Source organism: Vigna unguiculata, chromosome 1 (genome assembly GCF_004118075.2).
Source record: "Vigna unguiculata cultivar IT97K-499-35 chromosome 1, ASM411807v1, whole genome shotgun sequence".
Lineage (NCBI taxonomy): Eukaryota > Viridiplantae > Streptophyta > Magnoliopsida > Fabales > Fabaceae > Vigna > Vigna unguiculata.
Genome location: NC_040279.1, coordinates 33,731,105 through 33,745,271, shown reverse-complemented (window position 1 = coordinate 33,745,271; position 14,167 = coordinate 33,731,105). Strand labels below are relative to the sequence as shown.

At 38.0% G+C, this 14,167-nt stretch overlaps 2 protein-coding genes across 2 annotated transcripts; both read right to left on the bottom strand.

Annotated features, from left to right (window-relative positions):
* Window positions 1-329: 329 nt before the first annotated feature.
* Window positions 330-2,717, bottom strand: LOC114165033 (ABC transporter G family member 20-like). The gene has a single exon (XM_028049662.1). The coding sequence runs from the start codon at window positions 2,646-2,648 to the stop codon at window positions 408-410; it is 2,241 nt and encodes a 746-aa protein (XP_027905463.1). The 5' UTR covers window positions 2,649-2,717; the 3' UTR covers window positions 330-407.
* Window positions 2,718-6,021: 3,304 nt separating this feature from the next.
* Window positions 6,022-12,188, bottom strand: LOC114187084 (calcium-transporting ATPase 4, endoplasmic reticulum-type-like). The gene is made up of 8 exons (XM_028075215.1): window positions 10,326-12,188; window positions 9,997-10,069; window positions 9,562-9,683; window positions 8,799-9,084; window positions 8,328-8,704; window positions 7,966-8,075; window positions 7,036-7,264; window positions 6,022-6,911 (listed from the first exon to the last, which is right to left on the bottom strand). The coding sequence occupies exons 1-8, from the start codon at window positions 11,736-11,738 to the stop codon at window positions 6,333-6,335; spliced, it is 3,189 nt and encodes a 1,062-aa protein (XP_027931016.1). The 5' UTR covers window positions 11,739-12,188; the 3' UTR covers window positions 6,022-6,332.
* Between the last annotated feature and the right edge of the window lie 1,979 nt (window positions 12,189-14,167).

Sequence of the window (14,167 nt, the reverse complement as noted above, 5' to 3'; positions counted from 1 at the left end):
AACAATACCAGAAACAAGAGAATAAGATGGGAATGAAAGATAACCATTCTCCTTAAATATGAACTTCAACCGGTGCTTATTCAATTCCTAAAATAAGTGTGGTTAAGGATACTTTGATATTGTTTTGGTAAAATTTTAGAAATGGGATTCGTTGGTTCAGAAAAGGGAGTTCGATTCATGGAGAAAATACGAACGATTTGAAAAATGAATTGGGAACTGGGATTCATTTTGTTGCTTCTGTAATGGTTCTGCCATTTAACACGTTTTAATGAGGAAATAAAACATGTAGAGTACATACTCGAATTCATTTATGTATTAGATAGTTTAAATGCAGAGAGTAATTGAGATTGTGATAAAAAGAGTGTTATTATTGAAATAAATAAGGAGCAGAGTGTTGGTTCCATTGACTACCTCCTCTTGTTTCTGCTCCCAAAGAGAAGCGTCAAATAAAAGAGGAAGCGAAAGAAGAATCCCCATGCAACCGTGATCCAGAAGCAGCTCCATTTGTTCAGCTGCGTTATCCCCTGCTGCTTCAGCACATCGGCGCCGGTGATCACGCAGGTGGACCTGGTGATGTTCATGCCCAGCGTCTTGCTCATGCTCTTAAGCAGCTCCACCTTCAGCGTCTCCGGCACCATCCCCAAGGGCGTGTTGTCGAACATCTGAATCCCCCTCACGAAGCACCTGGGAGAGTTAACGTCGAACTCGTTCTGCAGCACTCCCTCGTACGGGTACTTCACCAGCGACAGGTAGTGGAACCATATCCAGTAGGGAGGGATTCTGTCCCTGCTGATGAAGAACCCGCTGAAGAGAAGAAAGTACGCCAAGATCGCAACCACCACCGTGAACCCTATCATCACGTGCGACACCACTCCCGAGAGGAACGTCACGAAGGAGCTTCCGGCCCAGAAGGAGGCCACGATCACCAGAAAGTAAAAGAGAAAGCCCGAAGAGCCGCCCGCCAGGCCCACGGCCCAAAAGGTGGTGGCCGCAAAGGCGAAAGAGAGAAAGAGCAGGGAAGGGAGTGAGATGATAGCGTGTGAGAGGACGTAGGAGGAGCGACGGTAGGCGTTGTAAGCTGTCTCCCTCATGAAGATGTAACGCTCTTGGAGGAACACTGGGATGGCTTCGGCGCAGGTGTAAAACGTCGTGGACATGGCGAAGGCGAAGAACCCCACGCGCTCCTGAACTCCTTTCGGAGAATCATCCAGGTGCCAGAAGATTGTTGCCAAGATTACCCCCGTCACAAGAACTGCACCCAAACGAATCCCGAATAGCTCTGGCATCCTCCGTGAGTTCGTCAGAGACCTTTTTCCTATCACCGCCATTTCCATCCAAAACGGATTCGCGAAGGCGGGAACGGAAACTGCCGCCGTTGAGTTCTTGCCGTTACCGTTAGCGCCGGACACCAGTTTCCCTCTGGAAATGCTAGCGCTGATTGCGTCCTTCAGAGATGGTTTGGGCTTGTGGTCATTCTGGGACTGGACCGAGTTTTTTTCTTTCAGCTGCCACGATTTGTTGAAGTCCACTAAACTCTTTGTTCCACCGGGTTGTTCTTCCAGTTCGCGAATTAGGTCGAGCGCGAATTCTGTGCGGTTTTCGTTCTCCGGTATGGGGTGGCCGAACTCGGAGAAGAAGGCTGGGAGGTTCGCCGGGGAGCCGCTGTAGACGGTGTTACCGTGGGAGAGGAAGATCAAGTGGTCCAACAAGCCTAAGATTCTGTAGCTAGGTTGGTGAATAGACATGATGACGATGCTTCCACTCTGAGCGATTCGCTGCAGCACTTTCACCACCATGAAGGCGCTGGTGGAGTCGAGGCCCGAAGTTGGTTCGTCGAGGAAGAGCACGATGGGATCGTGGATGATGTCGATTCCGATGGAGACCCGGCGGCGTTCGCCGCCAGACACGCCACGGTGGCCCTCGTCGCCGATGACGGTGGAGGCAGCGGAGCGGAGGCCGAGCTGGTCTATCAAGGCCTGGACGCGTGCTTTCTTCTTGGATTTGGAGAGGGAGCGAGGGAGTCTGAACTCCGCTGCGAACATGAGCGTCTCTTCGACGGTGAGCATGGGGAAGAGGAGGTCGTCTTGCATGACATAAGCGGAAATCACCTTTAAAAGACTTGAGTCTAAAACTTCGGCGTTTAGTGTGACTGTGCCTTTGAGGCTTTCCTTTGAGATGCGGTTGGCGAGGGCGTCGATGAGAGTGGACTTGCCAGAGCCGCTGGCGCCGAGGACGGCCATTATCTCGCCGTCCCTGGCCTCGCCGGAGATGTCGTTGAGGAGAGTCTTGGTGCCGCTGGGTTTAGTTTCGTGGTCGGGCGGGGAAACGGTGGTGGTGGGAAAAAAAGTGAACTTGCGACGAAGCTTGACACTGTAGGTTAAGTTGGAGAAGGAAAGGACAAAGGGGTGGGTGGTGGAGGAAGAGGAGAGGTCAAGAACATGGTGGGGTGGTGCAAGTGGTTCAGGTGGTGCGTCGTTTTGGGCGTCTTGGACGCGTTTTAGGAAATCGGCGAGGGTGCGGGATCGGGTTCGGGTTGTGGGCGGGTTTGGGAGTTGGACCAGGTCCATGGATTGATTGAAGAAAGGAAGCCTGTCGTCGAGAATAGTGTTGGGTTGCGGCGGCGGCGGAGGCGGCGTTAGACGAGACATTGGTGTGGGGAAACTCTATTAAGCTGAGAAGAGTTGGGTTTCTTCGCACCGAAGAAAGTTTGGCGTTTGCCCAATTTATAAGAAGAACTGCATTGCAATGCATGGCTCGTTCATCACACAGGCACGCTAATATTAAAATATTAGTGAACAGAATTTTTCAGTATTGTTATATTTATATTATTTATATTACATATATACACGCACATAGTGATAAATTAGTATTATTTTATGAAAAGCAGGAAATTGGCAATGCGTCAGCCTTAGGGAAAAAAATGGAGAATGGATCCAATGGTTAGTTTTTCTTGTTGATGTTAACAAAATAGTTAATTGGATTGTTTGGTTGTTGCATTTTGGTTTAATTTTGGAGACGTGGTGGAGTCATGAAAGTCTGTGAGGAAGATGACCAATCTTTTACATATAATTTCTTAAAAGCTGGTTTGATATGTTGGTTACAGCAAATTGTTATCTGAGTCAACTCAAGTGATAAAACACAAACTGCGTGCAGTCAATTGCTTGAAATTCATTTATTATTTGTTAAATCTAAATTGTGGACTCAGACACAAAAAGTGGTTACCAAACACGTCCTAATCCATTCTCGCCTTCTGCACGCATTCGTTTCTATACGAAACCAAAAGCCCACCCTGTTATTAGACCCACCAAGTTCATACGTGGATGGCCCTTGTTGGACAATAATTTTCTTCAACATTTTAAAAATATTATAATTTATAGCGTTGTTATTCGATTCAAAATTATAATTGTAAAAAAATAAATTTTTAACTACTAAATTTTCATAATTTTTTCCAACATTATAACTATAAAAATTAATTTTTCATTTTTTTTATTTCTTTATATTTTAAAACTATTTAAAAAATATCATTTCAATTTATAAGAAAAAGTACATTCCTAATGTAGGTATGGATGTTATATCTAACACACTCGGCTTCCAAAGATGAGAGAAGAACATTTGTGGAAAGAGCTTTGATTGTTTTTTAACAACTTAAATACGACTTATATTTTTTTTAATTGTTTTAATTTAGTTTTAACATTTTTTAATTGGTCCAAATTTTCTTTAATTTGTTTTTTAAATATTGTTTAAATAGTTAATAACATGTGATCAGGAAATGTTATATGTCAATTGTTGATATTTTTTTTCTTAATTAAAAAAATTATTCACATGTCAAGTCATCGTGTTAAGTGTCAAGTTGTCGTATCACATGTCAGTAGTTATATCACTGTACTAGTAGTCTCGGTGTCATGTGACAATGTGTTTTTATATTTGTTATTTTGATTTAATTCATTCCTTTTATTTTTTTTAAATTGAGCAATTATTTGCATCTCCAAATTAATACCAAATTTAACTTTTACATAAATATTGTTTTGATATTTTTATTAATCACATTTTTATTAAACATTTTTTAAATTATTTTTATATCAACTAATTATATTATTAGAATATAATTTCTATATTTATTTTGATTTTTCTATATGTAGTAAATAGGATTAGAGTTGACTTAAAAATAATGAAAAGTTTTCCTTCTAATTGTAAATGAACTCTAACCCTATTTTTTAAGCAAATCTAACCCTATTTTAAACCAACTTTAACATTATTTTTTACATATAGAAAAACAAGCGTAAATCTAATAACTATATTAAAATAATATAGTTAAAATTGATTTAAAAAATATATTTAATAAAAATCGAACTTTAATAAAAATATCACTATAATATAAGATAAAAAAAATAAATTGTCACATTATTCTTTGAACTTAATAAACATCATGCTTCCTAATCCCAAAACCACAACACTTTCAAATTAATATGAATTTATGTTGAGAATATAATATCTAATATTCTAAACCATGAGTATTTAGTTTATACTAACACTAAGTTTGCCATTATCGTCCAAATCTATAAATAAGTTTTGGTTACACTTAACCATATACATTGTAGACATAGTGAACATCATCCTAACATATTAGGTATAGACACGTAAAATATCTGAAGGATATTGAAGGCAAATAATTTCATATCCAATGAAAAATTCACAAAAAAAGTATTGTTCATTGTTATAAAATAGACAAAATCAAACACAAATCTTAAAAAAAAAATACAATAAATGTATAAATATCTCAAAATAAGAAAAACAATACTGTAATAAAAACATAAATGTAATTTAAAATATAGTGCTAAAACAGGGAAATAATTGGAACTGAGATTCATTTTGTAGTTTAAGCTTAATTATAAAAGTCCGAAGTAGATTTTTATTACCCTTTCCAGAAATGCATGTTGAATGAGGTGAGAGAGAAGAAGGGATACCCATTCACAATTTTTGGAAACAACAGAAATGGGTTATAAGATCTGATCTTAGAACAAATTGATGCTAAATGACACACTCCAACACTCCACCACTTTTATATATTTTTCGTCACAACTTATGGCACGTCACTACTGAGGGTATCCATCCATCCACCTACATTGCAATTAACTACGTTTGAAATTTTAATACCTTTTTTCGTTAAAATTGTTCTCTATTTTTTAAACTGTAGTTATAAAAATTAACCATTTGAACTCTATGTTCATATATTAAGTTAAAATATACATTTTTAAATTTAATCTCAAGGATAGATTGATGATCTAGAGATTGTAAACTCTCGGTTTCTAGTTTAGTAAGATTTTTAAGAATAATTTTACCAATAGACGTTGAATGGAAATTTTGAATATAATTTAAAGATTTTGACAAGCAATAAAGTATGGTAAAATAATTTTTAAACGTTAAAGGTTACTTAGGTATAGTATAATGCGACACTGCATACAGTAGTAATTATATAGAAGTTGGGATAAAAGAAATTAAAGGGTTAATATTAAAATATGATAGGTGTCGGGTGGAAACAAATAAGCTTGCGATTAGCTGACACAGATTATTGTACTTTAGCGTTTTCCAAAATCTGTAAAAGCTCCACTTGTGAAAAAGTGTGTGGCAGGTTGCACGAGGTTGCGCTGGGAACCAACCACACCTAAGCGTTGTGCAGTTTAAATATTATTCGCTGTCTGCTTCAATCTCCCCAGATGCCAAGCAGAAGGGTCTAGTTCCATTTTTGACTTCGTACCCCAAGGGAATAACAACTGCCAACTGGCACCTCAAGATAGTACATATCAGAAAGTACCTTGCAGAGACACCGCAAAATCCCTATCATCAAACTTTAAGGCACATACGCCAGTATTAGTTACTCCCTGCTCACTACTTCAGCCCAATTTTCCCACGGAGAAAAAAGTGATTCCAAGTTGTTGCATAAACGATATGCATCAAGAACAAAGAGGATGGAAATTATCAACATCCAATTTTAGGTTTGGTATAAAATTCCACTAAAACAAATAAGCAGAAGATGACAGATTTTTCAGTAAGATAAATGTGAAGAAATCAAAGGTTTTTACCTTTTTTGTGAGAATCTTAACAATGTTCAAAGAACTGGGCAAAAGGAAAATAAAAGATTTAAAAAAAGGATATAGTGCACCCAATGAAAGTCCGGCCATCCCTCATTATAAAATGGGATGGAGACTACAGAAAGGCCTAAAATGACTAACTTAGGATTAATTGGCCATGAGGCCACCTCTTCATTCTCCAGTATATCATCGTCCATGTCGCTGAAGGTTTTAGCAACTTTTCTACCGACTACAGAAAAACGTCTACTCTGATTTTTGCTTTGGTTTTCTTGCAGCTGATGGTCGACGCCCACTTGTACATCTCCCCACAAATTTCAGAACCTCGTCAATCAGAATGACAGGCAGTGCAACAGCCAAAACCAAAAACCACTCGTTCAAGCTCAGGGGCACGATACCAAATACTTGTGCCAAGAATGGCACGTACAATATCAAAAAGTGCAGACCAAATGATACTGACATTGCTAGAAGAAGCCAAGGGTTGACCCAAGGGGGCATTGACAAAAGGCTTCCATCTTCAGATAGGGCATTGAGAGAGTTGAACATTTCAATGGCTACCAACACAGAAAGGGACAATGTCATAGCCTTCACTTTACCAGTGTGAAAGTAATCACAGGGGTTGTCAAACGTGATTGTTTTAGCACCAGCAGTGAATGGAGAAGCAGTGAAGTTCTTCCATGAGGAGCATTGATCCCAGTTGGCAAGTTGAGTATAAGTGACAAGAGTATGTCCATCTTCACTGAGGTCAATACCCAAGAAAGAACCGTGTGTATACCATATGATGAAGACACCAACTGTAGCTAATCCAACATAAATCCCAATAACCTGTCAAGTATAAAATCAGGGAGAAGATTAGAGGTAATTAATACACGTAAATTATCACCATAATAAAGCCCCAACGAAAGATACATGTGTGCAACAGAAAGAAAAAAGAAAACAAGGCAAATACCATATAGCGGAATAAAATCCACAAATTAATTAACGAGTCATCACTACGACGAGGAGGCTTCTTCATTATATCCTTATCTGGAGGATTAAATCCTAGAGCTGTTGCAGGGGGTCCGTCAGTGACAAGATTGACCCACAGAAGCTGGACAGGTATTAATCCTTCAGGAATACCTAGAGCAGCTGTTAAAAATATTGAAGCAACCTCGCCAATATTTGAAGAGATCATATACCTGCAAAATTAATTTATTACCACTTCAGGATAATATTAACTCCTATTTTATGAGTAGAAAAGTATCTTAAAATAGCAGCACGCATATAGGTGACTAACAAAAGTACATATCTAGAATGATGCTAGATCTCCATGAAATGCCGCTGAAGATTTTGAATGCTTTACAGTTATTATAAATAAATCTAGCAAAACAGGATTTGATCCAAACCCAACATAGCATCTCAGTTATTATAAATAAAATCGACACAGCTTAAAAATCCAGATTAAACCAAACTAATGCTTCCCACGTTTCTATCTTCGTTATTTTTCATTTTGTTTACTTGATATTCGTAGGAAAAAGCTCATGCATCACAATTGTACACTTATGATAGCAACATATGAACATGGTTCATGTATATCTCAGTTCCTTTATTAGAAATCTAATTGTAAGAGTGTAAACAACAACTCTGCACTGAAGACATTTCTCCCTTTTCTTTTGAGAGATAAACTAAGCAAATATTGAAAGATGTATTAATGCAGTAAATTATCGATATCTGTAGTGGTTTAGATGAATTTGTGGACAGGTCAATCGATCATTAAATTAGATCTTATATATGGCAATTGTGCGTCAACACAGAGCCCACCAATACAGAAAAAAGCCAATAGCAAGGTAACCACATCCCTTCATGCATGCATAAATTATTTAAAGACCATCAGAATCACCTTATGAAAGCCTTCATGTTATTGTAGATAGATCTACCCTCACCAACAGCAGCAACAATTGAACTAAAATTATCATCCGCCAACACCATATCTGAAGCTTCCTTTGCCACCTATATAGGATTAGCATAAGATAGAAGAAATGAGTTGCAAAAAATAAAACAATATTAACTGGCGTTCCTTAGTCCAACTAATTACAATTATCATTGAGAAAAGACCCAGCACTTCAATTTGCATCGAAACTCTACATCAAACTAAAAACACAAGCATTCCCGAGACTGCCTTAGAAAACCCAAATCAATCACCAATGTTCACTTGTTAGTAATGCACCAGAATCTGTAATATGATTACAATGAAAAAAGTACCTCAGTCCCTGCAATGCCCATTGCAACACCAATGTCTGCAAGCTTCAAGGCAGGTGCATCATTAACACCATCCCCTGTCATGGCCACCACCTCTCCTTCCTCTTTGAGCAGCCTCACAATTTCTTGCTTGTGCCTAGGTTCAGCCCTTGAAAACAAAAGGCCGCCACTCTGGTTCAAATATGCCTTTTTATCACGCAATTCCATAAAATCTTTACCCGTCAAACTTTTAGATGTAATGTCTTCATTAGGGGAAAATACACCTATTTCACGGCATATAGCTTCAGCAGTGTTCTTGTTGTCCCCAGTTATAACCATAACACGGATTCCAGCTTCTCGGCAGTCTTCAATTGCTTGGTATACTTCCTCCCTAGGGGGTCCTAAGCATTCAATATTCAATTTCACAAAGTTACCACATTAACAAGATATGATGAAGATGATAAAACATGGCATACAAAACAAGAAGCTTAAAACTTACCCTCAATCCAACCAAGCCAACAAAAATAAGTTCATTTTCAATTGATGAATAATTGGAAGGATCAAGCAAAAGCTGGTGTGCTGGATGATCGTCACTACCACTGTAGTTTTCAAATTTGGGGAGCTCATCCTTGTAAGCAAATCCCAAACAGCGCAATGCGCTAGTTGACATTTCATGAAGTGCTTGCAATACAAGGTTCTTAGCATTATCATCCAGGTTCACTACAGAACCATCTCGCAACTGAATTTTAGTGCTTCTGTCTAACACGTTTTCCACAGCACCCTACCAAATATTAGGGACAAATGACGGTTAAAAGGATTTCCCAGTGGTGAGAAAAGGGAAACAAGAAACAGAAAGAACATAAGCATGCATAGGCTCATGTATGGATTGAGCAAAACATGTCTGCATTTTGGGGAGTTGGGATATTACCTATATTTAGTTAAACGTAATTTTAAAAAAAAAAATTATTAGTAAGTAAATGGTGATGCAGTAATAAATTTATTTTGGGGGAAGAATAAAAATACCTTACTCAAATAAAGATCTGAAAAGATTTGGTTTCAAAGAGATATGCTGCCTTTAATTTATTTTACAACAATGAGAAAACCACACGACAAAAATAATTGTATACACTTCCAAGTTAGCCAGTATTTCCACATAGATATTAATTATGTAATTACAGAACAAGGTCATATCATAGAAAACTGATAATCTAAATGAACTGTACAGGTGAGAGAAAAAGGTGACAAAAAGAGATAATACCTTAACTAGAAGCGACCTTTTTCCTAGACCAGAGTCCACAATGACGCCCATTGACTTCCTGTCACGGTCAAACTCAAGAGTAGCAAGCCGTCGGTCATGCTCATTCCACCATTCACAACAACCTACATTGAAATTTGAAGGTCAAGAAGCTTAATGTATTTATTGAATATGTTTTTGATACTAATTCATATTAAAAGCAACAACACTTGTTGATCTCATATATGTGGTCTTTCTGATAAGTTCTGAATACATAAACTCAAACAAATTAAAAAAAAAAAAAACTTAATAGCAAGTAGCCTGTTTGCTAAAAACAATGCTTTACAAATATCCTTAAGCATTTTGAAAGTGGTTCCTGATGTATCAGAGGAGTCATCAAAATAATTTGCCTTGGTATATTTCACCACATTATTCTGTCAATAAACAAAATCAACTTACGCAGCAAGGTACTTGTGCTTGCCGACTGCGTAACCTTGGATCCTTCAGGATGGCCCATCTTCTCTACCAAAACCTGGAGTTCAAATAAAGAGTACAAAAAACTGTCAAACACCTTTACTTCCTAAAGCCGCTCAATACGTTCACACGGATGGATTAGTAAGAAAATAACAAGAGATGATGAAAAAGAACAACAAAAGCATTAGACAACTTGATAATGCTCACGCTAGCGCTCAAAGTGATTATTTAAATAGATACTTCCTACAGAAGCATAGCAAAATTGCAAACAGTAAATGAAAAATATTCCAAGATAAATAAAAAAGGGGTCCTACCTTTAAAGCTGCTTCAGTAGGCATTCCATGGGCGACGAACTTATGCTCTGATTGTGCGACTCCAGCATCATTACAGATAGCAGATATTTTCGCAATCGTCTGAAGATTGGCATCCAATCCTTCGGTCGGCCAGTTCTCAATTTGACCATCAGCTGGATTATACGTAGTTCCTTCAACCTTGAAGGCACGAAGTGTGTCCACATTATGGCCAATTGCGATTAATTTCGACACAGCCATTTGATTGGTAGTCAGTGTGCCAGTTTTATCTGAACAAATAACAGTGGTACAACCCAGAGTCTCCACGCTCGGTAGCTTCCGAACCAGGGCGTTCTTCTGGGCCATCTTGCGAGTACCAAGAGCCAGGCAAGTGGTGATGACAGCCGGCAAACCTTCTGGAATAGCAGCCACAGCCAGCGCCACAGCAATCTCAAAGTAATAGGTACACTTTTCAAATGAAAACTTGAAATTCCTGGGCCAGCCATCCACGTACTCCCATGAAAGGAAGTACTTAACATTGATGAGCCAAACCAAAATACATATAAGTCCAATTATCATGGTTAGGTTCTCTCCAAACTCGTTGAGCTTCTTCTTCAACGGGGTATCTTCCTCGCTCTGCGACGCCACATGTATCTGCGTATGCACCTTCCCAATTTCCGTGTCCATGCCAGTCTGAGTGACCAAGCAAAAGCAATGCCCGTTAACAACAGTGGTCCCCGCGAAAACCATACATCTCTTCCCCTGGATATCAGCATCCTCCTCCACACGTCTGTTGATCTTATTCACCGCCTCACTTTCTCCAGTCAGAGAGCCCTGCTCCAACCGCAAAGTGGAACTGATCAATTCCACAACGCGCATATCTGCAGGCACCTTATCGCCAACCTTGAGCTCCACGATGTCGCCAGGGACGAGCTCCTTCGCGGGCAAACTGGGGATTTTCGTGCCCTCTCGAATAACCACCGCGTGCTCCGACTGAATCTCTTTCAGCGCATCAAGCGCCTTCTCTGCATTGCTCTCCTGCCACACGCCAACAATCGCGTTCACGATTAGTATCAGGAATATCACCAGAGGCTCAACGAACGCAGTTATCTCCATCTCACCGCCTTCGTCTCCGTCGTACCAAGCGAGCACGAAGGAAATTATTGCGGCGGCGAGGAGAATCCGAACCAGCGTGTCGTTGAACTGCTCCAGAATCAGACTCCATATCGATTGGCCGTCGTGCTTCTCCAACTCGTTCAATCCATAGATCTTTTGCCGATTCTCGACCTCCTCCTGATTCAACCCCACTTTCACATTCACCTTAAAGTGCTCCTCGCACTCAGACACGTCCTTCGCCCATGCCTTGAAGATTTCACGATCCGAAGCCTCGGAACTCGTGTTCTCCGGTTTCCCATAATCTTGGCCTCCCCTCCCCATTCAGATCCGTTGAGAATAACCCTGGAGAAAACAATTTCCGTATTAAAAACTGTTTCTCCCCTCAATTCATAAACGAATTAAGCAAATCTCAACAGAATCTATCGAACTATCGACGCAGCGATGCAATCGTTGAAATCGGAAACCCTAATTGCGAGATTCGCGAGCGCAGCAACCGCTTCGCGAAGAAACAGAAAAAAGAAAAACTGACGCTGTTAAACGAGAGAGGAAATCAAATATGAGATCCTTAGGAAGTGAACAACTGAGAAGTACGTGGTGTGTGAGTGTTTGTTAGTGTGAAGAAAACCCGGGGTTCGTTGGGGGGCTCTAGAATGGCGGAAGGGGCGTTGGTTTCTCGTGAGAACTGAAAGTGAGAAAGTGAAAAAGAGAAAGGGTGAAAGGGAAAGGGTTTTCAACTATAGAATGCTTCACGCATCGTACAATGTGCTTGCCCAGTAAGCTAACTAATGGAATTTGTGGCCCAACTTCTCACTCTAGTTTGTTTAGTGCGTGGCTTATGCCTAATGGTTATTACTTTTTTACTAGGGTTAATCACAATTTGTCAGGCGAAATTTCGTGGTACGATCGTCCCACATCGCCATACACCAAAACATTAACCGAAAATTCACATTGAAAAGTTCCAACCATGACTTGTCAGTTTTTCATTGGTCGCTCTTCCTTCCCATTGCCACGTGTCCTGTCCAATCAGCACTATTTCTGGGTTTCATCTCGAATCTTCTTCGATCAATACTTTTGACCGCTCAGAATAATTTTCTTTTTTTAGTATACATTGTTATTTATTTAATTTCATTAATTTAATATGTAATAATTAAATATTTTTACTTATCGCGTAATTATATCATAATAAATTTTTAATTACAATATAATAAACAAATATTACGAGGAATCTAAATCCAAATTATGAAGCAAAGATTTAAAGTATGTTTACTACTATTAACAAATTAATTAAGTAAGCAATAATTGAGAATCCTAGGGCGCAGTTTTAATGCGCACTTTCGTGGAATGTTCATCGTCACAAATATCTATGAATGGGCTACGAAGTCAAAATTACAGTGCTATGGGATTGGTAGAATTTAAACACCGAAGGGTTTGGTAAAAAGATTATGTTTAATTTTATTTTTTTCACACAGTGAACAGTGATGGAGAAAGGGAACAGTGTTATTATTTTAATGGAATACCAAAATGTGTATTATTTTAATTTATGAGTTAATCTCCAAAACTTATGTCATCTTTTATCAGAATGGGAAAGCATAACAGTGACAGAAACACAAATAAAATATAACGAAAAAAATATTAGTTGGATGTAAAAAAATGTACATTAAAACGAATAGGTTGATTTGGCCTAAAAGTTAGACGACATGAAGTTATTGTATCCAAAATTTCTACATAATGATTTAAATGTAGATTTAATTGGATTGATACCCACCAATATATAAATCATGACGTTAACTTTACTTGATATAAATGAGTATGCAAATAATTATTTAATAAAATAAATAAATATTGTTTTTATCCTTAGAGTTGTGCGGAGAGATCATAACAAAATAAATACTTTGAACTTTTACTCTTATTAAGCAATGCTTTTAAGATATTTGTTAGCATTTTTCACGTAATATATGAATCTTAGTATTGTTCATACTTAAATAAGTATAAATCTATAATTAAGGCAGATGATAACTAAGTATATTAGTATGAATATAATTATAATATATATATTACAAAATTATATACATATTTAAAAACAACTAAAAAATTTATATCACGAGGATATTTCAAACACGTAAAATAAACTTCTTTTAGTGTGTTTTTCACTGTATGGTGTCTCTCTTGGTAGAATTTATGTGAGTTAATTATAAGTTGTGATATATAGTTGATGCTATTGATTTTGAAGAGTTGTTTTGAAATTATTAATTATGATTTATAAACGTATAAATGTGAACTTTTGATAAGTACTTAATGGCTGCAAACCCTACAATTTGGGTCTCTATATGGGTTTTAGTTTTGAGTGATGTCAGTGAAAGAACAATCCGGGCCCACTCAAATATTGAATTGGGAAATGAAAAGTCTAACATCAAGGTCGAGGTAGCTGAGTTGACCCGGATTCCAAATTCCAGGCATATGCTTTCACGAAAGCAACGTAAACAAAATAAAATAAATAACTTCGCAAAAAATTATCATTTCCTTTTACAAATAAAGTCCATACAAATAAAACTATGGCTATAAATTTTAAATCCATTTTTATTAAATCTAATTGCAATTCTATCACTTAATTATCATTTCTTGTTAATCGCAACAAAATGATTTCAATTTCAATGTATTTTTGTCATTTGTTAAATTGCAAATTTATCGCCTTTTCTAAAACACCACTTGTTTTATTACTAACATAATAATAATGAAAAATGTAAAAGTCA